The sequence below is a fragment of the Melitaea cinxia genome, chromosome 17 (genome assembly GCF_905220565.1).
Source record: "Melitaea cinxia chromosome 17, ilMelCinx1.1, whole genome shotgun sequence".
Classification (NCBI taxonomy): Eukaryota; Metazoa; Arthropoda; class Insecta; order Lepidoptera; family Nymphalidae; genus Melitaea; species Melitaea cinxia.
This window is the reverse complement of record NC_059410.1, coordinates 2232355-2259065: the sequence shown is the minus strand read 5'-3', so window position 1 is coordinate 2259065 and position 26711 is coordinate 2232355. Positions and strand designations below refer to the sequence as shown.

The window sequence follows — 26711 nt, the reverse complement described above, 5'->3', positions numbered from 1 at the left end:
TTGTTATATGGTAAGAATTTTGAGGTCAATTAAAGACGGTTCATAGATAATTAATAACCATAATATTAAATATTATTACTAAACTTATTTATCAATTAATGAAAAATAAAAATCACAAAGGTACATAGTTACAAAGTTTATTTAAAAATATATTAAAAGACAACACTTAACAATACTATTTTCTTAATAAAAAATAAAAAAACAAGCCCTCAAGTGACCTTGGTTGCTGTAAAGTACGCCCGAAAGGTCGGGCATTTAAAAAAGTTTATAGGCCGCGATAAAATCCGAGAAAGTTGTTTCATTGCAAAAAAAAAAACAAACTTGTAATAATCAAAGACATATAAAATATATTCATAAAGATAATCTTATGTTATCATATATATATATATATATTAATACGCTACACACAACTCAAAAATTTAAACTATTTAAAAAGGAAGGTTAGTTAGCTTTAAGAAGAAGGAAGCGCGGCTGAAACCACGGGGCCAGCTAGTAAAATATATTTGTTAGTGACTGTAATTTAATTAATTTGCAAATATGGTTCCAATGCTGGACCAAATAACTTTCGTGTCATATCGAATTTGATTTCTAAAACCGTCGTCCATAGATGTAAAACCCACGGGCGCTCCACAACTTTGTAATGCGTTACAGTATTTCATAATTGCATCACTTTCAGACGATTCTTCAACAAGGACAATAACCGCACTGCCTTGTAAAATAAAGTTCATGTGCTTTAACAAATCTTGCAATGATTTTGTTTTGACGTATAATATAATTGGAATTCTGAAGACCGTACATATTTTGTTTCCAATATTTGTCGTGCTGTTATTGGAGCATTTGAATACGATATCCAGTTTAGAACCTTCGATGTCTGCTCGAGTTGTTCTGGTCGCCTTCCAAACCTTCAAATTGCGGTCAATTACATCCAATTTATTCCAACTGTTTCTTATTTTCAAGATTTCTTCTATTTCCTGTACTAGTGTGTCTGGTTCGTCTGCATAATTGAAGACTGACGAATAGTACGCCTGGGAAGCTACTGGAGGACCATCGAAACGACCAAAATCATTTATCCAAACAAAGTTTGCTTTTATATTTAAGGCTATTTCATTAGACTCGGCGACATCGCTCGACCAAAGCGAAACGCCTAGAGTTTTAATTTCCGACATAATAGATATTAGTTCCTTGTTTGTTCTGTAAGCTTCAATTATGATTGAATTTTTGCTGATTTTTTTAATATTTCCTACAAACTCGAAAAGGTACATTTTGTCTTCATAGACCCTGACTGAGGAGCAGTATTTGATGATCATCTTGTCAACGTCGGAAGCCGGTTCCTTTGTCTTCCATTCGATGCGTTTCTTAAATTGATCGAGGACACATTCCTGGACGTATATTGTTTCAATATGCCATGGAAACTAAAAGAAAATGAAAAATATTTATATTTTATTACTCTGATGCTTACTAACATTATAAATTGGACCAAAACAAAATTATTTATAATAACATTGTGCTGGCAGTTGCAGGTTCGAGCCCCGCATATGACAAACATTTGTATTAGCCATACAGATGTTTGCCGTGGTCTGGGTGTTTTGTGCAGTCCTTGTGGGTCCCCCCGCGGTGCCTCGGAGAGCACGTTAAGCTGTCGGTCCCGATTGTTATCATATACACCTGACAGCGATCGTTACTCAAAGTAGGCAATATTATTCGGCAACCCGTATTGGAACAGCGTGATAGATTAAGCTCTGATCCTTCTCCTACACGGGGAAAGAGGCCTATGTCCAGCATTGGGATATTACAGGCTGAAGTCATACACCGCTTATAGGCAATGTTAATGTTGAAGGTCTGCGTATCTTAAAGCCCAATGCACCTCTCCCCCTCAAATTTCAAGGTGGATTTTAACGACTCCCTTAAAGGAAATTTTTTACCATGGAGATATCACTTGATATGCAATAGCATTATTATTACTTACTCGGCGTGTCGCGTATAGAAAGGTGTCTATGGCAGAGTCTATGTCTGCTTTCTCTGTGACGATCCCCACACAACCAGAGCGTAATTCTGAAATAAGCAAATCGTCAATCATTTAATTTAAAAAAAGTACTTAAATATTATAAAGCCTATGTCCTTCCTCTATGCAAAACAAAAAGAGTTTATCAAGTTGCCAGTAGTTCCTGAGGTTAGTGCGTTCAAACAAACAACAAACAAACTTCAGTTTTATATTAACACAAAATTGTATAATTTTTAGAACACAAATAATACTAATGACCATAAATGAGACTTTTGAAGTGTTGAGGTCAGTAGAAATAAACAATTAGTTAACTGAGGTAGGGCACAGCAGGAAATATCCTGCTCAAAATCTGGAACAGCCCGACTGGGGCTACTACCCCTCGACCTTAATGAGGACACAACTGAATAATATTGCTTTCAAGCAGCGCTGTGTTCCTGTGGTGAGTAAGGTGACCAGAGGTGCTGCGGAGAGTCGAGGGTAGGATCGGCAACACACTTGCGATGCTCCTAGTGTGCAGGCGTCTATAGGCCACGGTAAACACTTACCATCAGGTGGGTCGTAGGCTTGATTGTCACCATCATAGTATAAAAAAATATATCGAGAAAAAATTTTTGCACAACAGTGGTCCGTTGACAGGCTGAATCAGTTCAGTCTAAGTTCTGCATTTTGTATATGTGTACAATATACTCTATTATATATATATATATATATATTTATTTATGTATATCTTTATGCTTGTTTCGAAATATATACTATTGAACCAATGCAAAATAATTTACTTTACAAAAAAAAAACTTATATGAAACTAAAATTATTTAGCATGTGTGATATTCCTATGGAGTGCCGCAGTCCTTATGGACTGAAACTTGTATAAGGAAGAAAAACACTATCTACCTTCATCGAAGAACGTTGAACATTTGAAATATCTGTTGAAATGATCATATGGAACAAATTCTAAATAAACATAATCTTCGAGACTGAAAATGGAAAAAAAATGTGAGATATAATATAGCCTATCTGCATTTTGAATAATTTTGTCTGTTTATAGTAGCTAAATTACTACTCTGCTTTCTACACAAGTCTTTTAACTGAAAATGGCCTTATACAGACAGTTAACTTTTTGAAAAAGATAAATATGTACAAGACTATATAAATGTTATTATTGTAGTCGCTTAAAATAAATAAATTAAAAAAAAGAATTGTGGGTTTGATTCCCGCCCTGAGTTTCGGTGTACGAAATATTTATTTTAGCTTTAATTTATACGTACAATTATAATAAAAAAAAGTGTATCAACAACAACATAACAGGAAAACGGATCTGTACGTTACATATATTTATTAATTTGTTTATACGTATGTATAAATCTTTTATATCATATAAATTGTGTAATGGATGTGAGTGTGAGTGTAATTTGTTATATTTTATTTTTATGTTTTTATTTATTATGTTTGATGGTATAGATCAACAGTTAGACTAATTTTGCGCACCGCACACACATTTTTTCGTAGGTAGTAAGTGAGGCTGATCCGTCACGCTTTGAGGTGAAAGGCTCGATCGGGTGAACTCGGGATCGCCGAGCGTACCCGAGCGTACCCGAGCGAGAAAGATACAGTCAGCTGCTCTTAGCTGTTGTGCCGATGTGTTTATTATATTCAATTAATACATAATAATTGTCATTATTCATTTAATAGTTATTACCTATACTAATAAATGGGGAGCCGGTTTTTGTTCGGTTATAGTGCGAAAACTACTGAACCGATCGAAATAATACTTTAACCATAAGACGCAGCGTGTTTCGGAGAGGATTTTAGTATGTAATATGTTGGTGATTACTTAACGTGTAAAAAAATAATATATATGGCAAAACAACGTTTGCCAGATCAACTAGTTATATTATAAATCGATTGCCAACGTGCCTCCTATGCATATACTCATTTTTTATTTAATTTTTTTTAAATTTAGAAGTAAAGTTATCGACATAGATATAGAGTGCTAGGCGAAAGAGTCATCGCTTAGCGCATCGTGCAGGGGCTTCAAATCGTGGATAGAAAACAAAAAATAGTTTTATAATAACATTAATTGTCAATTCTATTAGTATTTGTAGTAGATAACTGTTAACTTACATTGATAAATTAATTGAAATTGTTTACAAATTGAGGTTGATAAAATATAATTAAAATAAAATTTTTAATGAGTATATTTAGCCCCCCCCCCCCTCCAACTGTGAGACGTAACTGTCGAAGTGTGAACGTGTACATCACTAGTTAGGGGTCATTCAAGTATTATGTGACTGTGTGGTTACGGCAGCAAAGAATATAGCCACCCCCTCTCTTCCCGTGGGTGTCGTAAGAGGCGACTAAGGGATAACCACTATCACCTCGGAACTTGAAAAGCCGACCGATAACGGGATATCCATCCAGCTGCTGGTTTTGAAATACACAGACCGAATACGGGCAGCAGCGTCTTCGGTGCGACAAAGCCAGCCCTGCGGTCACCAACCCACCTGCCCAGCGTGGTGGACTATGGGCACAACACATGAGTTCACACCATTTTTAGCGCGAACTTGTGGAGGCCTATGTCCAGCGGTGGACTGCGATAGGCTGATGTGTGTGTCAAGTATTATGTAAGCACCGAAGGGTGGTGGGGTCTTTGTTTTGCTTATTTTTGATGACGGGGGCCTGGGGGGGGATTTAAATAGTGGTTACGTAACCAATATTTATTAATTATTTCTAAATAGATATATATGAGTATATACCGATTTTTACGTAAGCATAGGTGGTAGGGCTTTGCAAACTTTCGCTGACAAGAGATGGGGCTACAAATTACTAAAATTCTGCTTACGTAATACATGAATGACCTCTTAACTGAATGTATAAATAAATCATAAATAAATATCTCTACACAATAACACAAACACATACGGTCGTTTGTTCCTAAAGTAAGCAACTTAATACTTGTGTTACAGGTAATAGCCGGTATAGATACATTTTTTCTTTTCGATAAACATACTTTTAAAGAATCCATATGATGATGAATAAATATTTATATTACACCTAGACTCGAGGTGGGAATCGCGCCCACAACTCTCGAAATAGAAAGCAGGGTTACTACAAACTGCGCCAACGGGCTAGTCTAGTGTATATGATTGAAATCTTAACGAGAAGCCATTATGAGACTTATGAATTTGAATATGTTAGATGCTGGAATGTTTAGCGGTATACTCGCTTGTTCAACATCTGATGAGGCCACAATCTTATCCAGATTCACAAGCTTCATATGACTGTCGAGTTAGAATGAGGTTACGACGGGACTGGCGTGTATTTGTGTATAAAAATTCCTAAATAAAATAAAATAAAGAAATAAAAACCATAATTACCCGACTTTATGGCAGAGTTTGACGAAGAGTGAGCATATGACAGCTGTGTGCTTTGTAGTAGTAATTATGAAAGGCACTTGATTTGATACAGCGATAAGGCCCAGGTTCGAAAGGGGAATGTCATCGTGCATAAATATTTTGAATGCTGAATCTGACAATTTTTTACAAAATTCATCATGTTTTAGTAAAGTTATTATTGTTAATCCTAATGAAATGTAGCGAAAAACAAATCACATTTTAAAACATATTTTCTGAAAAATAAGCTTCATGAACTAATGACTCTTTGTACAATTTCCATTTACAAGTAATAAAATGAGACCATCGTCGTCTCAAAGTAAATTACGTTCGTATTGTTAGAAATAATAATGATTATTTAATTGACTTTGGTCTAATTAAGGTCAAAGATCATTTATTTCTCAAAAAAATACAATATGTTGGGTACATCGACATCGCAATACAACATATAATCAATTCATAGTTGAGACAAGAAATAAACAAAGTGTAGGGTAGGATTAAAATATATATACATAAGTTAACAAAAATATGTGCAACTGGAAGTGTCATTCTTAGGGATTGTAAAGCACTAGTGGGTTTGTAAATTAAATAGCCAAGGCAATTATCACAATCTCTCTATAATTTTGAAAAGCGTAACGTTGTTAACAACTCGAATAATAATGAATGTTTATAATGATTATCTACCCTTTTTATACAATTTTACCGATGTGTCAAATCAGAGCTAATTATTGATTTATTTGTAATATTAAACGAATTTATTTATAAATAAGAATATTTAATATTGATTTAAGACATTATTACATGTATATACTAAGCTATATCATAACAATATGAACTACGTCACAACCGTTGGGTGACTATTGAATACTTGATAACAGGATTTATTTTGCTTCATTATATAACCTTTTATTAACCGACTTCAAAAAAGGGGGAGGTTACTCAATTCGACCGTATATATATATATATATATATATATATATATATCTTTTTTATCTATGTTCGGGGATATGATAAGGAAACCAGGATCTGATGATGGAATACTAAGGAAATCGAAGGGAACCAACCAACGCATAACTTTTTACTGGGTGTATCGATTTTGATCATTTTTAATTTAATCGAAAGCCGATGTTTATCATGTGGTCACATTTAAATTTCATCGAGATCTGATTACAACTTTTGTAGTAATCTTTGATAATGCGTATTTACTTGACTAATTTTTCGTCTACCTACGTTGTATTACGTGTCGATATAATTGAAGTCGGCTTTTTTTCGTTTGCCTGCAAACACAATTGTTTTAATTGACTAATTTATTGATTTCCCATTCATAACATTATTATATAAACCAATAATCAACCAGGTTTTAATGTATAATGTATTTAAATCACAAATTTCAGAATATTTCTTTTTATGAAAGAGACTTCGTCAAGTCATCACTTCGAAGATTCCGCAATGCTTGAAGACAAAAGTCATGTCTGTTGCCCATAGTCACCACGCTGGGCAGGCTTATTCTAATTGAGAAAATCTAATGCCCAAAACAGGAAATGTCAGGAAATATATCTTTTTTTATGTATGTTCGGGGATAACTTTGTCGGTGGTACCATGATAAGGAAACCAGGATCTGATGATGGAATCCTAGAGAAATCGAGGGGAACCCTCGAAAATTGTAGTGACGACTAGTGAGTTTGTTAATTTTTTTCGTCTACTTCCGTTGTATTACTTGTCGATGTAATTGAAGTCGGATTTTTTCTTGTGCTAGCAAAAACAATTATTAAGTAATAATGACTTTCAAAAACAAAAATCGGTACACCCAGTAAAAAGTTATGAGGCAAAACACTAAAATGTGCTTGTTCTTTTTAGATCAATAAAAAAAACAAGTTGTAATAAGAAATACATTAATACTCACAGCCATATTCATCTCTTTCCTCACGAGAACTGTGGTAGATTAAGTTTTGTACCAATAACTTAATTTCAACATCCCGTGTTTCCTCTATCGGTGTTTTTCTTATAAGATAATCTAGCTGACATAATAAATCCAAATTTTCTAGAACAACTTCTGCTAAATCCAAGAATTTTGCTGATAATTCACTTTTTGTTAAATTGTTTGAACGATACTGCAAAGTTTCGACAGATGATAGAAATATTTTGTTGTTGCAGGCATCGTGTTCAATTAAACCGCTGTCTTCACAGCCCATTGAATGGAATTCTTTGTTGATCATTAAGTATTCCTAAAAGTTTAATTACATTATTATAATAAATTAGTCATATCATAATTTATACATAACTAACTTTATAACAAAACAGTTTTTTTGACAGAGTTATGAAAGTTTATTGTTGTTTCTTCTTTTATTTCCGTTATAATTACATTTGTTCGACAGAATCCTGAGATATTTAAATTATCACCAGAAGCTATGCTAGGAACATTGATTACTAAAAGTTCCTTAAAAGACACATTTTGAAACAAAGTCCACCTTATGATTATACAATAAAATCCGAAAGCCTGAATAGGTTAAAATTAAAGCATAAAGAATACTGAAATGACTAAGATTAAGTTATAAGATAATTTAATTATTATATGAACTTACTTCAGCCTTTTGAACATCAACCATTTTAAGATCGATCTGTAAATCACTGGACGACATGTTTCTGAAACATTCAAATGAACTTATTTAAAACAATATTATTTTAATGAATATATTGATATATAAAACACCAGAATAAAAATTAAACAAAATGTAAAACTTTATAAGTTAAACATTTTATATTTGATTATAACTTGTGACTATATTATGAAATATAAAAGTTCAACATTACTAATATTGTCTGCTTAACGAGATAAACGATATCACTTCTTTAAGAGTTCAAAAAAATAATCAAAAAACAGCAACACTTTGTTAACTTAATAAGTGATTCGGAGGATTTGAAATAGAATGAAAATAATAACAACTGACAAATCTGTGAAACTGAATTTTAAATGTAGGTACTCTAACAAGAAGCAGTGTTTTCTTTTATTTATTTGATAATTCAGGAGGTAGTTTTCAAAATTGTTTTCACTCAACTTTCAAAGTCTACAAATTTAAACTTTTTGCACAATGTTCTCCAGATATATCTACTAACAATCGGATCCAATTTAATTCATTTCAATTCTTATATATTTATTATGTAAATACTAATTTCAATTTAGTTTCTATTTAAAAATATGATCGTTTACCTTCGAAGTTCGAATGTTGTCGTCGCTGGAATTATGAAAAAGTGGACATGAATATTTTTTAATTACCGTCTAAATGTTTTATCCCATTGACATATTATGTAAAGGCCAGAGGCCAGACAAAGAATTGAATTGAATTTCTTGCCATTTTTTAACCAATTTCAAAAAAGGAAGAGGTTAATCAATTCTCTCACATCTCTATATATTTATATATATTTTTTTTCATGTATGTTCGGGGATAACTTCATCGTTTATGAACCGATTTTGATAATTCGTTTTGTTGGAAAGGACATATCCCGTACGTACGTGTCGTACTTATGATAAGGAAACCAGGATCTGATGATTGGAACCCAGAGTAATCAAGGGAAACTCGAAAATCCGCATAACTTTTACTGGGTGTATCGATTTTGAATAGTGTTAATTTAATCGAAAGCCGAAGTTTATTATGTGGTCACATTTAAATTCCATCGAGATCTGATAACAACTTTTGTAGTAATCTTTGATAATGCGTATTTACTTGACTAATTTTTCGTCTACCTACGTTGTATTACGTGTCGATATAATTGAAGTCGGCTTTTTTTCGTTTGCCTGCAAACACAATTATTTTAAATAAATAAAACTAAAAGATTTTTTAAAATATAATACAAGGGTTAACAAATACGTCAATGTTAGGTAAATTTTTTACTATTCTATAATAATTTAAACACAGTTTAACCTTTTGACCGCCATAGTCACCTATACTTGACAAGGGCTCGCGAGTCCTGTGCGCCAGCGACGTCTATAGGTGACAAAAAACACGGACCACAAAAATATTAAATAAAATTATTAAAAAAATATTTCTAGTATTTTAATTCAACATTTCTGAAAATAGAATATCCCTGCAACATTCGAGTATAAAAAACAAGTCTTTTAGAGCTACACGTACTGAGAAACATTGAAATAAAAACATGCATTCTTATTCCACGTAAATGCTATGTCCAGAACGCCGAAGTCGTCTATAGTTGACTGCTAGGGATGTGACGCAAGGGGTATAAATAAATAAGAAATAAATAAATATTTATAATATACACACACCGTCATCTGTTCCTAAAGTAAGCAACTTAATGCTTTTGTTATAGATAACAGCCGACTGGTAAAACTACATATTTTATTTTTGATAAACTTACATATAAATAATAATATATAAATAAATATATATTACACCCAGACTCAGGGAATATCGAACCCACAATACCCGGAGTAGAAAGCAGGGTCACTACAAACTGCACCAACGGGCTGGTCATAATGGTATAGATGTTTTTTAAGCTTTTCAAAATTGAACTCAAACGTGTTATATTTTCTATAAATAATTTGATATTTGAATAAAACAAAATGTAAAAAACGTAAAACTATCAGCTAACACATAAATAGCAAATAAATTAAAAAATCAAATCATCTAAAATCAATCAAATCGTCATAATAAATCTGATATCTCAAATTGGGCGCATCCCTAGCGTTTAGTCATTAATCCGTTCTCTACACGCCGTTGTCAAGTATAGACGACAGCCTGGTGACGTCATAAGCGAATAGAGAGAAAACTAGTGCAGTGCAACATGAGCGATACCTTAGAACATCGTTGCATTTTGGAAGGCGTCGATGATTTTTTTTTTTAATTTACAATTATAAATAAAATTGTTTTATTTTATTTTATTTTTCATTTTTTTATCTAAGGTTAAGATCAAAATTACGATTTTCTTTCTCATTCTCAAAATCATCTGGCAGCATCAATATCATCTTTAACCACCACTCTCATAAAAGCTTTTCTTCTGAGACCCATGGCTTTGGTGTCGTGAAATCAAATGGCAGGCGTATTACTCAGTACTGTTTTAGTACTATTTGCTACCTAAGCGAAAAAAAAAATTTAACGTAAATATTTCTTCTAACTAAGGCTGGCACAGACCGCACCGATTATATTAATTTCCTTTTAGTAGTGTGTAGGTAGATTTTTTTAAATATTAAACTTTTATTACTCCCTTTTTAGTTATTAATTATCTAATAAGATAATAATTGTGTTTGCAGGCAAACGAAAAAGACCAACTTCAATTATAATGACAAGTAATACAACGTAGGTAGACGAAAATATAGTCAAGTAAATACGGATTATCAAAGATTACTCACAAAGTTGTAATCAGATCTCGATGAAATTTAAATGTGACTACATGATAAACATCGGCTTTTGATTGAATTAAAAATCATCAAACCCGGTGCACCCAGTAAAAAGTTATGCGGATTTTCAAGTTTCCCTCGATTTCTCTGGGATTCCCTCATCAGATCCTGGTTTCCTTATCATAGTACCAAACTAGGGATATCTCCTTTCTAACAAAAAAAGAATTATCAAAATCGGTACATCCAGTAGAAAGTTATGCGGTATAATACAACGTAGGTCGACGAAAAAAGCGTCAAGTAAAAACGCATTATTAGATATAATTCGAAAATTAGTTGTTAGATCTCAAATAAATTTAAATGGGACCAAATGACACACACCACTTTTCAATCAAAAGAAAATTTGTCGAAATCGCTCAACCCAGTCAAAAGTTCTGAAGTAACATACATTAAAAAAAAATACAGTCGAATTGAAAACCTCCTCCTTTTTTGGAAGTCGGTTAAAAAATAATTATCAAAAGTGGTTCATAAACGACAAAGTTATCGCCGAACATACATAAAAAAAATATAATATATATACTATACTATACGGTCGAATTGAGTAACCTCCTCCTTTTTTGAACTCGGTTAAAAAATTACAAATTTGAACTTGGTTAATTTTTTTAAAATTACTTTTCATGTATATATCGATTCGATTCGAAATCGATATAAAGCGTGCGGCTTCCTTTCGTGCGACACAGCACATCTCTTAGAGAGTTTTAAAACCGTAGGTCAGCTGCGCCGTAGTCGTCCAGTCGTGACAATGACGTCATGGCGATAGAAAAGAGTGTTGTGCTTTACTACGATTATTTTTGTAATGTTTGTTTTTTATTTATGTTATTGTAAGTATATATAACGAGTGCAAGATAACACAATAAAAATATCGAAAAATAAACCTTCCTAGATTATATAAGTAGTCATTTATTGCATAAAAACCAACAAAAACAAGCCACTGTGTGGTACTCGATAACGACTCTTGGCAGCACTATTTTTTTCGTAGGTATTTTAGTTTATTTTATGCCTTGGCGTACAGGGCACGGGAATGGATTTGAGGTGTGGCGGTCAAAAGGCAACGGGCGCCTGATTTCATATATGAGTGTATAATTTTGTGTTATGAAAGATGATATGAATTTTATTTCTCGGGTACGTGGAACTGAAAGAGACCTCGACCAAGCTGCTACAATGTAGGTACAACTTCATGATGCAGAATATTAGGTAAAAAACACAGCTCAAAAGACAATCGCTGACTGTATTGCTGCCTGTGTGATATGCCGCTGGTAGAAAAGATACCTCGTCGAGATACCGCGTAAAGGTACGTTATATAGGTACTTTCGATGCGCTGAGAGTGGACATTATAATTGCAGGGACTCCAAACTACAGTAAACCGTTGCGCCAACGCGGCGTAAGTACGTTGCCAGATATATTATATAAATAAATAAATAAACAAACGCTTCTCACTCACCGCCCCCAGTAGGATTTTCTTATGCGTTGAGGGTCCGGAATCACACACAATACACATGCATTAACGCCCAGACCACAACAAACATCTATATGGCCAATATCTGTCGTGAGCGGGGATCAAAACCGCGACCGCCAGCGCAACAGTCATACTATAGCGCTATATACTATGACCGCTGCGCCAACGCGTCGTCATATATAGCTCGTATATTAAGACAAAGCAAAATTTTAAAAAGGGCTAGGAGATTTTTTTACATGGAACGTGATCTATAACACCTACAGAACCCCCATTTGAAGGAACGCAGTTAGAAGTCTATATGTATATTGTTATAGGTAAATAAATGAGAGAGTTTGGTATATGGTAAGTTTTGAGGTAAATTAAAGATAGGTAGGTATTATTTCTTAACTAAGCACTACTGAAATATTTGCTGCGGTTCATAGATAAAAGACCATGGCTAGCCTTTGAAAATAGTAAAATTATACTAGGATGACCATATGGCGTTCTTATCGCTTTTATAGCGATAAAACCGCCTTTGTACACTGTTCTTTATTTGTCATATGTTGTTGTGTACAATAAAGAGTATTATAATTATTATTATTATTATGAAACCCATTGGAAAAGGAAAAGAATACAACGAAAATAAAAGGAAAAATTAATTATGGGCGATTTGAAGTCGGGAAGGGGTTAAGGTCAAAAACGGTTTATTTCGATTTCCGGCTTTTTTCCGGAAAAGGTAAATGGCAAAGTCGTAAGTAATAAAAAGATCTACAGCTTTTGTATTTACACTTTTTTCACATAACCTCAAACTTCATGTGAAATATATATATATATTACTGTGGTTAATGTTTTCAGAAAAAGCAAAGAAACGCTTAGAATATTAAAAGAAAATTTTATAAGACATCTACAATATTTTAAGAAAGTTGTAAAGTATTCTTTAAATTAAATACGTAGAGCTTATTTATTGCTATTTTAAAATACCTTATATACCTAAGTGACCTGCGGAAAATATTTGCCCATTAAAAGGTATTTCACAGAGAAGTCGGGAAGGGGTTAGGAGGGTCTGGGCCTTACCACCTGTTATTTATTTATAAAACCAATAAAAAATAAAAATCATAAAGGTACATAGTTAAAAAGTTTATTCAAAATTTATTAAAATACATCACTTAAAAAATATTATCTTCTTAACATAGATTATTTAAAAAAAAGGCATCAAGTGATCATGGATAACGAGTATCCGCAACGTCAGGCGTTTAAAAAACTTAATATACTGCAATAAAATCCGAAAAAAATGTTTCATTATAAAAAAAACTTCTTAAGGGCTCAAAGGCCTTGCGTAGGCAATTCTTAACACGTTCAATGCCACTACGATTTTCATGATGTCTTCGCGGATGCCGCATACATTTCACGTTGGACTCGCTAAGCGAGTCGCCGGCACTACAATATAATTTGAATGGACTCGTCACGCGAGTTCACTGGCATTATGTAGGGGTAAAATTTATCTTTTGTTATTATTGTGGCCGGCTTAGTCTCCCTAACGTTTGTATGGGAAGTATAAAGTATTTGAGGACTATTCAGTATGTTCTAACTTAAAAAGATGACAAAAAACTCAAAGGATAAAATAAAAGGTAAAGTTTCGTAATTTAGGCAGTGGTTCTCAACTTTTGATACAGTTGTTAATTTTAAGGTTATATTTTATACTAATAATATTTCTGAACAGAAATTTCCTATCCTATTGAGCACTTATGGGATAAACTAAAAAAAAAAAGAGTAAGGGCAAGAAACGCACCGCTTACAGGTCTAAGAGAGCTCCAAACCGCAATCAAGGAAGAATGGGACAGCATACCGCAAGTGTTTGTAATAAAAATATTTCTACAATGAAAAATCGAATGGCAGCGGTTATTCAGGCTGGGGGGGGGGGGCAATACCTCATATTAACAAATTATTGTCTTTTTTTTAACCTTTTATACCTGCTCAACGTCTTACAAACCGAACTACCCGAACGAGTGAATTTGGGTAATTCTATTGTTTTGTTGCTATTGTAATGATTTCGAAGTTCAAAACTGCACATATGGGTTTTTGGAAAGCTAACAATGTGTACTTCAATTTAATTCAAGTTGTATTTGCAAACAACATTAAATTAAAAAATACTTGCGGTCAAAATTAAAATGTAGGGGGTGTGCGATTTCTTTGCTCTCGAGTGTATTTCACTCACTCACATTTCATATCATGAAATTAAAAAAAAATTATGTTACTAAAAAAAAATCTTTTAATTTTCTTCTAAACGAAACTTGTCCTAACAATAACAAACACAAAAAAAAAGAATTATCCAATTTGATATTAGATTTACAGTGAACGCCACATCAACCCACTAAAAATCAAACATAAAACCATATCTGTTAATAAAACCGTAATTTATCTGTTATTTAGATGTTTGTGATGCTTTCATTCTGTTTTAGGTTCATATTATAAGTACTATCCAAGCTATTAATTTGATGACGTTAAAGTTTGAGAATCTGCGGCATTGAACTCGCCTAGCGAGTTCGTGGCATTGCAGAATATTTTTTTTCTTTCAAATGTAAAAATGTTCGTTACATCCAGGCCACCATGTAAATGTTTAAATAATGTCATATTAAATCTACAATATAATTTTGAACAGAATATACAGAAGTGTTTTGAAAATATTACCGAAAAACACTGAACTCGCCACGCGAGTCACCGGCACTGGAATAAAATTAACGTAAACACGCAGGGCGAGTCGGTGGCACTGAACGTGTTAAGGTAAATTTTCTTTATTTATATTTTCTCTCATTTACAGCTAGATATGTATACAGGGTGCAAAGGTTAATTCGTTTATTAACGAAGTTTACAATCTGTATAACGGATTAACTTTTACGTTAACTTAAAAAATATTAACGCTCTTGTTAACTTCCGTTAACTTAGTCCGTTGCTTTTTCTTTACAATAGTCGTTTGTTTGTATCGTCATTTATGTTTCAATAACGCACCACACTACGGCTGAGGTTCGGCGAGGTCGGTGAGTCGAAGAATACAAAGGACGAGACGATATTAGGTGAAGTGTACAGTAGCGCAGTACAGTAGCAAGTGACAATATCAAAACTGAATTGGGAAGGAAACTGGTTATAGCAAATACAACATAATTGTGTTTGCTCGCAAACGAAAAAAAAACCGACTTCAATTACATCGACGAGTAATACAACGTAGATCGACGAAAAAATACTCAAGTAACTACGCGTTATCAAAGATTACTCAAAAAGTAGTTATCAGATCTCAATAAAATTTATATGTGACCACATGATAAACATCAGCTTACGATTAAATCAAAAATTATCAAAATCGGTATACCCAGTAAAAAGTTATTGCGGATTTTCGAGAGTTTCCCTCGATTTCTCTAGGATCCCATCATCAGATCCTGGTTTCCTTATCATGGTACCAAACTAGGGATATCCTCTTTCCAACAAAAAAAGAATTATCAAAATCGGTACATCTAGTAGAAAGTTATGCGGTATAATACAACGTAGGTCGACGAAAAAAGCGTCAAGTAAAAACGCATTATTAGATATAACTCGAAAAGTAGTTGTTAGATCTCAAATAAATTTAAATGGGACCAATTGGCACACACCACCTTTTGATTAAAACAAAATTCGTCAAAATCGGTCCACCCGGTCAAAAGTTCTGATGTAACATAAAAAAAAAAAAAAAAAAAAAAAAAAAAATACAGTCGAATTGAGAACCTCCTCCTTTTTTGGAAGTCGGTTAAAAATGAACTCCACCTATGATGTTCTTAATTCTCAACTCAATTTTGGAAACAAAAAGACCTGCTCTTCATCGAGTTATGTTAGCTTTTAATCATCAAGATGTAGCTTTCATGAAGGAGTATGTGAAGATCCATGAAACATAATCTACATAACCTTACCTAACATTTTATTTTTATTTAGCTAATTTGTTGGAAATGTATCTGTGGCAGGTTGACATCTACTGTCAGTGTAAAACGTAAGAATAGATAATTGTCTTCAATTTCTTTTTTTTTACTATTGCTTGAGAAAATATGGCGTCTTGGATACTGTGTCTATTTGTACTGAAATAAAGAATATTGAATAATAAATTGAGTTTTCTACTGCGCATTACTAATTTCATTATAATTCAACCATTTACTTTACCTACTCTAAACTAATCGTAAGTACTACATTTAATTTTAGTAATTTTAGATTTAATATACAAAGTGAAGCCCAGGCATACTTTGGTACCTTGCTGCCAACAATTGCTACAACTGTGATCAAATAATAAGAGCTTGGAAGACAGGTGTATTCCTGTGCACCTTTGGCCAATGACCTGTTAACAGGAATAAAAAAATTTGAAAGGCTTCTAAAAGACGAAGCTAGACTAGCTGGCTGCGGCCTTCCAGCCTAAGTTTCGACTAATGTGGCTGCAGAAGTATGACAGCAGCCACTTCCATAACGTTAAGAAGCTTATGGAAGCAAAAGTCAAGGAGGCTCTGATTAAAGAACGGTAAAGTGAAGCAAATGAAATGGACAACGTTAGTGTCCGTGTATCAGTGGAAGCAGAATAATGAAGAAGATGATTTTTAATGCACAGTTACCCAGTCTGAAGAAAATAGGTCTACTGAAAGCCAAAGGCAAAGATCCCTATAAAACAAAGCTCAGAATTTGATTAGAACTTGGCTAGACATAAAGTCAAAATAATCTTTTACAGATGTGGCTTTTTAAGTGAACCAGTTTTATTAAATATCCTTATTAAATATGTGGCTACCACAATATTACTACAACTTACCTGAAACTTTTACCTTTTAAACGCTTCCCTGTTACCTTTACTGTCATAACATCTGAACGCAGAACTGTTGCGTTCGTGAAACAAGTGTGTAGCTCTAAAAAGAGCTGTCTAAATGTTCGTGAAACGAGATTATTAGTTATGCAAGAAGCGGATGCATCAGCAATCATATGCACAGAAGTCTTCGAGCCAGCTTGCACGTGTTTGTAGCGACATCTATCTACGAACTTAAAACTGATGTATCCTACATCTCGATATTATAGTTAACCGAAGATTGAAAATAATTACAAGAACCCGACAGCAACCGTCGGGGCAGTAGCCCACCACACACAACACCCGTCTGGTCTTAGGATCCTCCCTTTACGATGGCGGATGAAGAATTTCACCCCTGTTCTTAACACTCCCCAAATTGTCTTCGCGTATTTAATTATATTATCGTCCTGCGCTACCACGCCTACGACTCTAATGAGTTTCCGACAGACGCGCTTGAAAGAGAGAACCACGACACCTAATTTTTTGGCAAATTTTTTTATTTTTGTGTACACATATTAGAGCACCAGCTAGTCGTACTATTAGGCGCTCCAGGATTATCGATTCTTTCTGGGACAGCCCTGTATATAAATATATAAATACATACAAAATATATTCATAAAGATAACTTTTTGTTATAAAATATATTTGTTAGTAATTTATTTAATTTGCAAATATAGTTCCAATGCTGGACCAAATAACTTTCGTGTCATATCGAATTTGATTTCTAAAACCGTCGTCCATAGATGTAAAACCCACGGGCGCTCCACAACTTTGTAATACTTTACAGTATTTCATAATTGCATCTCTTTCAGACGATTCTTCAACAAGGACAACAACCGCACTGCCTTGTAAAATAAAGTTCATGTGCTTTAACAAATCTTGCAATGATTTTGTTTTGACGTATAATATAATTGGAATTCTGAAGACCGTACATATTTTGTTTCCAATATTTGTCGTGCTGTTATTAGAGCATTTGAATACGATATCCAGTTTAGAACCTTCGATGTCTGGTCGAATAGTTCTGGTCGTCTTCCAAACCTTCAAATATCGATCAGTTTCATCCAATTTATTCCAACTGTTTCTTTTTTCCAAGATTTCCTCTATTTTCTGGTTTAGTGTGTGTTGTTCTATAAGACTGAAGACTGACGAATAGTACGCCTGGGACGCTACTGGAGGACCATCGAAACGACCAAAATCATTTATCCAAACAATATTTGCTTTTATATTGAAGGCTATTTCGTTAGACTCAGCGACGTCGGTCGACCAAAGCGAAACGCCTAGAGTTTTAATACCCGACATTAAAGATATTAGTTCCTTGTTTGTTCTGTAAGCTTCTATTATGATTGAATTTTTGCTGATTTTTTTAATGTTTCCTGCAAACTCGAAAAGGAACATTTTGTCTTCATAGACCCTGACTGAGGAGCAGGATTTGATGATCGAATTGTCGACATCGGAGGACGGTTCCTTAGTCTTCCATTCGATGTATTTCTTTAACTGATCGAGGACAGATTCCTGAACGTATATTGTTTCAATATTCCATGGAAACTAAAAGAAAATGAAAAATATTCATATTTGATTACTCTAATGTTTACTAATATTGTAAATTAGACTAAAAAATTTATTTATAATATACTCATACACTGCTTACAGCCAATGTTAATGTTTTAACAATAATTTTAACAATTATAAAAAAGGAAACAAAATGTCGGCTCAGTAGTGTAGTGTGTGTATCTATATTCCGTTTTTTTTTTTGGAAGAGTCTTATTTGGTAAAGAAACCCCTGTCAATCGTAATTCACGTTTTTTCCACCTTTATCACCCACTTTCACAACACAATAGCTTACAGACATAGATCAAGTAAAAAAAGGTAGATAATGCGCGGCCTTTGTTGTTAGTGAAGTCACAAAACTCGGCTCCTTCAAGTAGACACACGCGCTCACGCACACATATGCATCAAACTACGCTCATTTTCGTTAGTATCTCACGGGGCCTCGTACAGTAACTTTGCCTTCAAAATGCCGTTCTTATGTAATTAAATGGTGCAAAAACAATACCAAAGTGAATAAAGTCTGAAGAAATATCGTTTCACACGTAAGTACATACAAAACTTTATATTTCTTGTTATTCCAAAATAATATTGAGGTTATTCGGAACTTATAATTTCGATGTCCCGAAATGACGTACCGAGGGAGTGTTACCAGTAATTTTTATTTTCATTAGCCCATAATGCGGGTAAGTAAATTGTAGGCAATCATAGAAAAATAATTAAGTAGAAAGTGGACAACATTATTGTTTTTTTTTATCGTGTGATTTTTATGTTTTTCCTAAATTGAAGTCAAGTTAAATATGAATTTTTAACTCGTTTGTTTCTGTTTAAATTTGTGAATTAACTACTCATATTTTACTACTAAATATCATGGTTTTAGGTTTCCAACGAATATTTTAATAGGAGATGAATGGGTAGCTGCTTTACGACTGAGCCGAAATGAATTACAACGACAGCCACCCTCATCTAGTTGGTTTGTTCAAACCATTTTGATAAAGCTGACATGTACGGTACAAAACGTGGACTTCGCAGAGTACCATCAAGTACATACTGCTACTTACTACTACGTATTTTAATGTTATATTTTTTGTTCTAGGACCTACCGGATGAGTCTAAATCAGTCGTTAACCAAGATTCAATCTTTGATACACCTAGAAAACATAAACTAAGAGAAAAGTTAAAAAAACAGGAACTTAATTTTAAAAAAAAATGTAAAAATAAAATCAATTTATTACAGCAAAGAGTTAGACGTCTTTAAAGCAGGAACTTGCCCCTCAGAGGAATCATCAATTACTTAAAAACGCAAGTTTTCATTGACACAGATTTATATAATTAAATAAATCAAAACACGGCTACAATAGATTTATGTAACAATTTGAATCGAAAAAAGGAGTAAATATATTTAAAACTATAAACAGGTTTTTATTTCCACATACCCATTTTACCTATATTAAATTAATTGTTTAATAAATATTTTAGGGACTTTTTTTAAAAAGTGTCAACACTTCACTCACTCACACATCTTTAAAAAAGTGGCTTCACTTTTCTGTTCTAGGTGCGTTATCTATTTTTTTTTTTACTTTATCTATGCTTACAGACATTTGTAAAACTCCATTTATTTTAAACACATAAAAACTACTAAAATACGAACTCCGAGAGTACAGATAACTAATATTTATGAATATGATATTTCAGTATATTTTTTTAAAAAAGCAAATAGGGATGTGGTCCATAATATTTTTTGAGGTGAATGTGTATATGTGAATGAACAGCATGAGCGATAAAATAGGCCGTGTTCTTTAACTATACTTTAAATTTTCACGAATTATAATTTGTTAAATAATGTTACTGTAAAGCGATTGTTATTAATTTGTTTTTGTTTTTAAGTTGAGCGCAAAAAAAATGCTTACAAAATATTGCAAATGTCAATCTTTTATGGTAAAGTGTTCATTGTAAAGATTTTATTTTATATTATGAATATTTCTGAATATCAATTTCACCCTGAACATTTTTAACGCTATTCCATATAATATTAAAGTATACCACGTAGCAATTGCATAAAAGTTTAATGTAGTTCACAGGAAAACATTTTGAGACTTTAGGATGAGACTTAGGATTACCCAATCAGAGCTTCCTGGAGAACAATGTTATTAGTCCTTTTTTTAGATGTTAGAGAGTGTGTCACCGCTGCAAGATTTTTTATTCATAGTAAATACAAATAATGTGACAATAATATTTATAGGGTCGACTTTTTTTGCTAGACACAGGCGGCCCATTGTGTTGTAAATTTTATTCGTGACGTCTTTTTTACCAATCAGTTTACAATAACAGAATATAAATTTGTTGTCCTTTATAAAGATACTCGATTTATATCTTTTTTTCGTAATTCTGTACCTCTACTAATTCTTAGCATAAATATTCAATATATTATCATATCAGTTTTTGCAATAATTTTAGCAATATGGTATCGTTAAATATTTGAACATAAAATGAATTTTACTTTCGTCTATGGCTTATTAATATTGTTCATTCTTTGCTCTTTGTGTCACTTTACTAAGCTTACAATATTACTCTATTATCTGTGGTCGGAAGTACGACATATTTGTTTACTAAATAAGACTCTTTCAAAAAAAAATAGAATATTTAGAGGTGACAAAATCGGGAGCAGCCCGACTGGGGAAGTCCCTCAACCTTAGAGAAGATCCCAGCCACACTGCGTATGTTAAATGGACCGGATGCACCCCCCTCCCCAAACTCCAAGGTTGATTTAATTATCCCCTTAAAGAATATTTTTTTATCATTGAGGTATCACTTGTACTGCAATAGTATTATTATTACTTACTCGGCGTGTCGCGTATAGGAAGGTGTCTATGGCAGAGTCTATGTCTGCTTTCTCTGTGACGATTCCCACACAACCAGAGCGTAACTCTGAAACAAACAAATCATTAACCATTTAATTAAAAAAAACGTACTTAAATATCATATAGCCAATGTCCTTTTTTTATATATAACTAGATCAGCAAACAAGCGTACGGCTCACCTGATGGTAAGTGATTACCGTAGCTTATAGACGTCTGCAACACCAGGACCATCACAAGCGCGTTGCTGATCCTATCCCCAATTCCCTCCAGGAGCTCTAGTCACCTTAATCACCAGAGGAACACCACACTGCTTGAAAGCAGTATTATTTAGTTATGTCCTCCTCTTTAATGTCGAGGTACTACCCCAGTCGGGCTGTTCCAGATTTTGAGCAGGAAATTTCCTGCTGTGCCCTACCTATAATATAAATTAGTATTGTGTTCCTCTGGTGATTAAGGTGACCACCCTATGGAAAAAAACTCATAAAACTTCATAACATGGACAAATGCAGACCAAATTCTCATAACTCGGTTTAAGAATTTGGTCTGCATTTTGTCCATGTTTTATAAGGTTTTATGAGATTTTTATCCGTAGGGCAGAGTAGAAGGGGTCAGCGGTAGGGTCGGCAACACGCTTGCGATTCTCCTGGTGTTGCAGGCGTCTATAAGCTACGGTAAACACTTACCATCAGGTGGGTAGTGGCTTGTTTGTCACCTTTATAGTATAAAAAAGAGAAAATATTTTGGACAACAGTGGTCCGTTTACAGGCTGAATTAGTTCAGGTCAATATAAGTTATGCATTTTGTATATATGTAATATAATCTCTTTAAAAGAACTATCCGCCAACCCGCATTGGAGCAACGTGGTGGATTAAGCTCTGATCCTTCTCCTACATGAGGAAAGAGGTCTATGCCCGGTAGTGGGATATTACAGGCTGAAGCGAAAAGAACTATTGATATTAAAAATAATCTATATGCTTGTTTCGAAATATATATTATTTGTTAACCTTATGCAAAATTGTTTATACAATAAAATATAATATAATTAAACATTATAAAATTATTATTAATCTTATATAAAACTAAAATTATATATAGTGTGATGTTTCTATGGAGTGCCGTAGTCCTTATGGACTAAAAATCCTTAAATAAAGAAGAAGGAAAAAAAAGCAATATCTACCTTCAGTGAAGAAAGAGGGATATTTGTTTATATCAGCATTTGAAACAAATACTAAATAAACATAATCTTCGAGGCTGAAAATGGAAAAAAAAATGTAAAATATAATATATCCTATCTGCATTTTGAATTATTTTGTCTATGTCTATAGTAGCTAAATTATTACTCTGCTTTCTGGTACAAGAATTGTGGGTTTGATTCCCGCCCTGAGTTTCGGTGTACGAAATATTTATTTTAGCTTTAATTTATACGTACAATTATAATAAAAAAAAAGTGTATGAACGACAACATAATAGGAAAACGTTATATAAATTTATTAATTTATTTATACATATGTATAAATCTTTTATATCATATAAATTGTGTAATGGATGTGAGTGTGAGTGTAATTTGTTATATTTTATTTTTATGTTTTTATTTATTATGTTTGATGGTATAGATCAACAGTTAGACTAATTTTGCGCACCGCACACACATTTTTTCATAGGTACTAAGTTAGGCTGATCCGTCACGCTCTGAGGTGAAAGGCTCGATCGGGTGAACTCGGGACCGCCGAGCGTACCCGAGCGAGAAAGATACAGTCAGCTGCTCTTGGCTGTTGTATTCAATTAGTACGAAATAATTGTCATTATTAATTGAATACTTATTATCTATACTAATAAATGGGGAGCCGGATTTTGGCTAAGATCTAGATTAGGTAAAACCGAATTTCGGGACCGTGGGGGGTTGGGGGAGGGGAGGGTGGGGAACACTACCCATGGTACCACTATCACACCTCGGAACCCCATGGTTATGGAGATATCGATGGTTAAAGTTTTAAGGTTAGAAGAAGAATTGGTCATTTGTTAGTTAAGTGGCCTCCAATTTATGGGGTGAAATGGGGGTGGGAGGGTAAAGGGTGGTGGGGAGGGTGGGTTTTTTAGCCCCCCGTAGTGTGCGTTTCGCGTAAACCCCGTGGTTTCGAAGATATCGTGTTTGAAGTTTTGGGGTTAACTTTACGTGATTCAGAGATATTACAATACCTTAGAGCTCCGTGTCTGACTCCACCTTAACTCCGGTGCAGCGGGAAGTGCACTCATATGCTCCATTCACCAACTTTCACATTTTATTTTCGAACAAATTTACGTAAAAACGATCTCGATTGCAAGATCAACAAACGATACGAACTGACGCTTAACGACAGACAAATCGACATTTTTAAACAAAATAACGCGTCAGACATAATATTCTAATAAAATTAGTAACATTGCATGCTAGAATATAGGTTTAGAAATTCGAAAAATACCCAAAACCGAATCGGAGCACCCCACTGTCCACGTGGTCTTGGTTTGTCCTACCCCTAGAGTGTTTTTTTTGTGCCGCGGAGGCGCGGAGGGAGGGCAGCCCGGAAGGTCTGCACTTCCCGCAGCGCCGGAGCCAAGCGTTCCTCTAACTTTCGAAATTCTTCTTCTAACCTCAAAACTTTAACCATGGATATCTCCATAACCCTGGGGTTCCGAGGTGTGACAGTGGTACCAGGGGTAGCGTTCCCCACCCTCTCCCCCCCCATCGCCCCACGGTCCCGAAATTCGGTTTTACCTAATCTAAAGCTTTACCCGGATTTTTGTTCGCGAAAACTTGTGAATCGATCGGAATAATACTTATACCATAAGATGCAGCGTGTTTTAGAGGTTTTAGTATGTAGTATATTAGTGATTACTTATTGTGTAAAAAAATAACATATGCCAGGTCAGCTAGTTATATTATTAATTTGATTGCGAACGTGCGTCTTAAGCACACACTTAATTATTATTTTTTTATTTAGAAGTACAGTTATCGACATAGATATAGAGCGATAGGCGACAGACTCATCGCTTAGCGCATCGTGCAGGGGTTTCAAATCGCGAGTAGCAAACAAAAAATAGTTTTGTAATAAAATTAATCATCAATTCTATTAGTATTTGTAGTAGATATGTTAACTTACATCAATAAATTAATTGTGATTGTTTAGCAATTGAGGTTGAAACCATACTTTTATTTTATTTTTTTATTCTTTATTTATAAAGCTATACATCTATATAAGGTTAAATCGGCTAAACCATAATTTAAATAAATTTAAATTTTTAATGAATATATTTATCTCCCCCAACTGTGACACGTGTAATTGTCAAAGAATTACATCACTAGTTTGGGGCCTCGTAACTGAATGTACATGATTGAAGTCTGACAGACATACCGTTATGAGACTTATGAATTTGAATATATTATATACTAGAATGCTTAACGGTATACTCGCTTGTTCAACATCTAACGAGGCCACAATCTTATTCAGACTCATAGACCTCACTTGATTGTCTAGTTAGAATGATGTTACGACGGGACTGGCATGTATTATATAAAATAAAATAAAGATATAAAACCATAATTACCCGACTTTATGGCAGAGTTCCACGAAGAGTGAGCATATGACAGCTGTGTGCTTTGTAGAAGTAATTGTTAAAGGCAGTTGACTTAATGCAGCGATAAGGCCCAGGCGCGAAAGTGGAATGTCATCGTACATGCATATTTCGATGTCTGTATCTGACAATTTTTTACAAAATTCATCAGTTTTAGTAAAGTTAATAATATTAATAAATGATAATTATTTATTTGACTTTGATATAATTAAAGTTAAAGATCATTTATTTCTCAAAAGAATACAATTCACTTACATGAGAAATTACAAACACTAAAATTAAACAAATTTATATGTTGGGTACATTGCAATACAATATATAATTAATTCATAGTTGAAACAAGAAACAAACAATATGTATTAACAATAATAATGTGTACGTAGGATAAAAATATCCATACACAAGTTAGCAGAAATATGCGCGGCTGAAAGTGTCATTCTTAGGAATTTATTTTGTTTCATTGTATAACAAAAATGAATACTCCTTTTTTTAAAAGTAATACTTGACTTTCAAATACAAAAAATTATCATCAAAATCGGTACACCCAGTAAAAAGTTGTGAGGCAAACAAATAAAATGTGTTTGTTCTTTTTGGACCAATAAACTGAAAAAAAAACAAGTTTTAATAATTCATACATACATTAATACTCACCATCAGATTCATCTCTTTCCTCAAGAGAACTGTGGTAGATTAAGTTTTGTACCAATAACTTAATTTCAACATCCCGTGTTTCCTCTATCGGTGTTTTTCTCACAAGATAATCTAGCTGACATAATAAATTCATATTTTCTAGAACAAGTTCTGCTAAATCCATGAATTTTGCTGATAATTCACTTTTGGATAAATTGCTCGAACGATACTGCAAAGTTTCGACAGATGATAGAAATATCTTGTTGTTGCAGGCATCATGTTCAATTACACCGCTGTCTTCACAGCCTATTGAATGGAATTCTTTGTTGATCATTAAGTATTCCTAAAAGTTTAATTACATTATTATAATAAATTAGTCATATCATAATTTATACATAACTAACTTTATAACAAAACAGTTTTTTTGACAGAGTTATGAAAGTTTATTGTTGTTTCTTCTTTTATTTCCATTATAATTACATTTGTTCGACAGAACCCTGAGATATTTAAAATATCAACAGAAGCTATGCTAGGAACATTGATTATTTAAAGTTCCTTAAAAGACACATTTTGAAACAAAGTTCACCTTATAATTATACAATAAAATCCGGCAGCCTGAATAGGTTAAAATCAAAGCATAAAGAATACTTAAATTTATTTATTTAAGTAATGGTTGGGAAAGAAAAAGATACACATAATATAATATACATTAACACAAATTAACTGTACAAAAACCAGCAGTTTACACATATTAATATTACATAAAAGCACTAAAGGAATGATAAGCTACCTATATGTAATAAATTAATCGAGATTAAAAACTTAAAACAAATACAAATCACCAATAAAATCCAAAATTCAAATCAAAGCATAAAGAATACTTAAATAACCTAAACAAATTTATAATGTAATTTAATTATTGTATCAACTTACTTCAGCCTTTTTAACATCAACTTTTTTTACATCGAAATGTAAATCACTGGACGACAT

General features: G+C 33.3%; 1 protein-coding gene across 1 annotated transcript; it reads right to left on the bottom strand.

The window, feature by feature from the left end:
• Window positions 1–524: 524 nt before the first annotated feature.
• LOC123661785 lies at window positions 525–26711 on the bottom strand. Its single transcript, XM_045596725.1, has 6 exons — window positions 26655–26711; window positions 25743–26064; window positions 25065–25215; window positions 22660–22733; window positions 21464–21549; window positions 525–1412 (listed from the first exon to the last, which is right to left on the bottom strand). Exons 1-6 carry the CDS (start codon window positions 26709–26711, stop codon window positions 525–527), a joined length of 1578 nt encoding a protein of 525 aa, XP_045452681.1.

Excerpts from the sequence above, each read along its gene's own strand:
- LOC123661785 (XM_045596725.1), bottom strand. The coding sequence starts at position 26,711 with ATGTCGTCCAGTGATTTACATTTCGATGTAAAAAAAGTTGATGTTAAA. Across the intron at positions 26,065-26,654 it reads TTGATGTTAAAAAGGCTGAA|GAATACTTAATGATCAACAA; the intron begins GTAAGTTGATAC and ends TTAAACTTTTAG. Across the intron at positions 25,216-25,742 it reads GGAAAGAGATGAATCTGATG|ATACAGACATCGAAATATGC; the intron begins GTGAGTATTAAT and ends AAAAATTGTCAG.